Source organism: Pseudorca crassidens, chromosome 2 (genome assembly GCF_039906515.1).
Source record: "Pseudorca crassidens isolate mPseCra1 chromosome 2, mPseCra1.hap1, whole genome shotgun sequence".
Lineage (NCBI taxonomy): Eukaryota > Metazoa > Chordata > Mammalia > Artiodactyla > Delphinidae > Pseudorca > Pseudorca crassidens.
Window position 1 is genome coordinate 88,044,678 of NC_090297.1, and position 612 is coordinate 88,045,289.

A 612-nucleotide genomic window follows, 5' to 3' on the forward strand; every position below is an offset into this window, starting at 1 on the left:
TAAATGTTTACTGAATATAGTATATCTCTGTTTCCCCAGTGCCTACCACAATGCCCGGTACCCGGATGGTGCTCAATGAAAGGCTACTGAACGAAAGGATAGCTGGGCTTCGGGTGCAGATGAAGCGGGAGGGCGACCGAGTCACGACGTAAGTGCGCCCAGGTAAGGAGAGAGAGTGGGTTTCCAGACAGGTTGAGCGCCACCTTCGCTGCCCTTCGTTTTGCATACATCCCTCCACCTCTCCATCACGCGAGCCCTGTACGCGAAGCACTAGGAGGACAAAGTAACACACCTCTCCCGAGTGACTCCGAACAAATCACTCCTTCCCGACATCAGATCTGCCCAACCTGCTTACCAGACGCCCGGCAGTCCGGCTCCAGGTCCTCAGCACACACGCTGCAGCCATCTTACTCCGGAAATGACAACTGCTCTGAGGTTGGAGGAGTTGCCTGCGGGGGACCTATTGGGAGCCGGGAAACGAGCCTTCCCCTGAGGCCTGAGCGGCCAATGGAGAGCGAAGGAACGAGCCTCCCACCCAACAGCCAGTCAGGGAGCGGGGCGGGGCTGAGATAACCTTTGCGGGGGGGAAGCCCTGCGGAGTGGGAGAAGAGA

The 612-nt window shown here is 58.2% G+C and overlaps 1 protein-coding gene across 1 annotated transcript in view; it reads right to left on the bottom strand.

Moving 5' to 3' along the window:
* DBT (dihydrolipoamide branched chain transacylase E2) overlaps window positions 1-468 on the bottom strand; it is a 43,872-nt gene extending 43,404 nt beyond the window's left edge. Inside the window, exon 1 of the mRNA XM_067727025.1 lies at window positions 356-468. Within this exon, the coding sequence (XP_067583126.1) occupies window positions 356-406 (51 nt within the window). The 5' untranslated portion in view covers window positions 407-468. The remainder of the gene's footprint in view (window positions 1-355) is intronic.
* Between the last annotated feature and the right edge of the window lie 144 nt (window positions 469-612).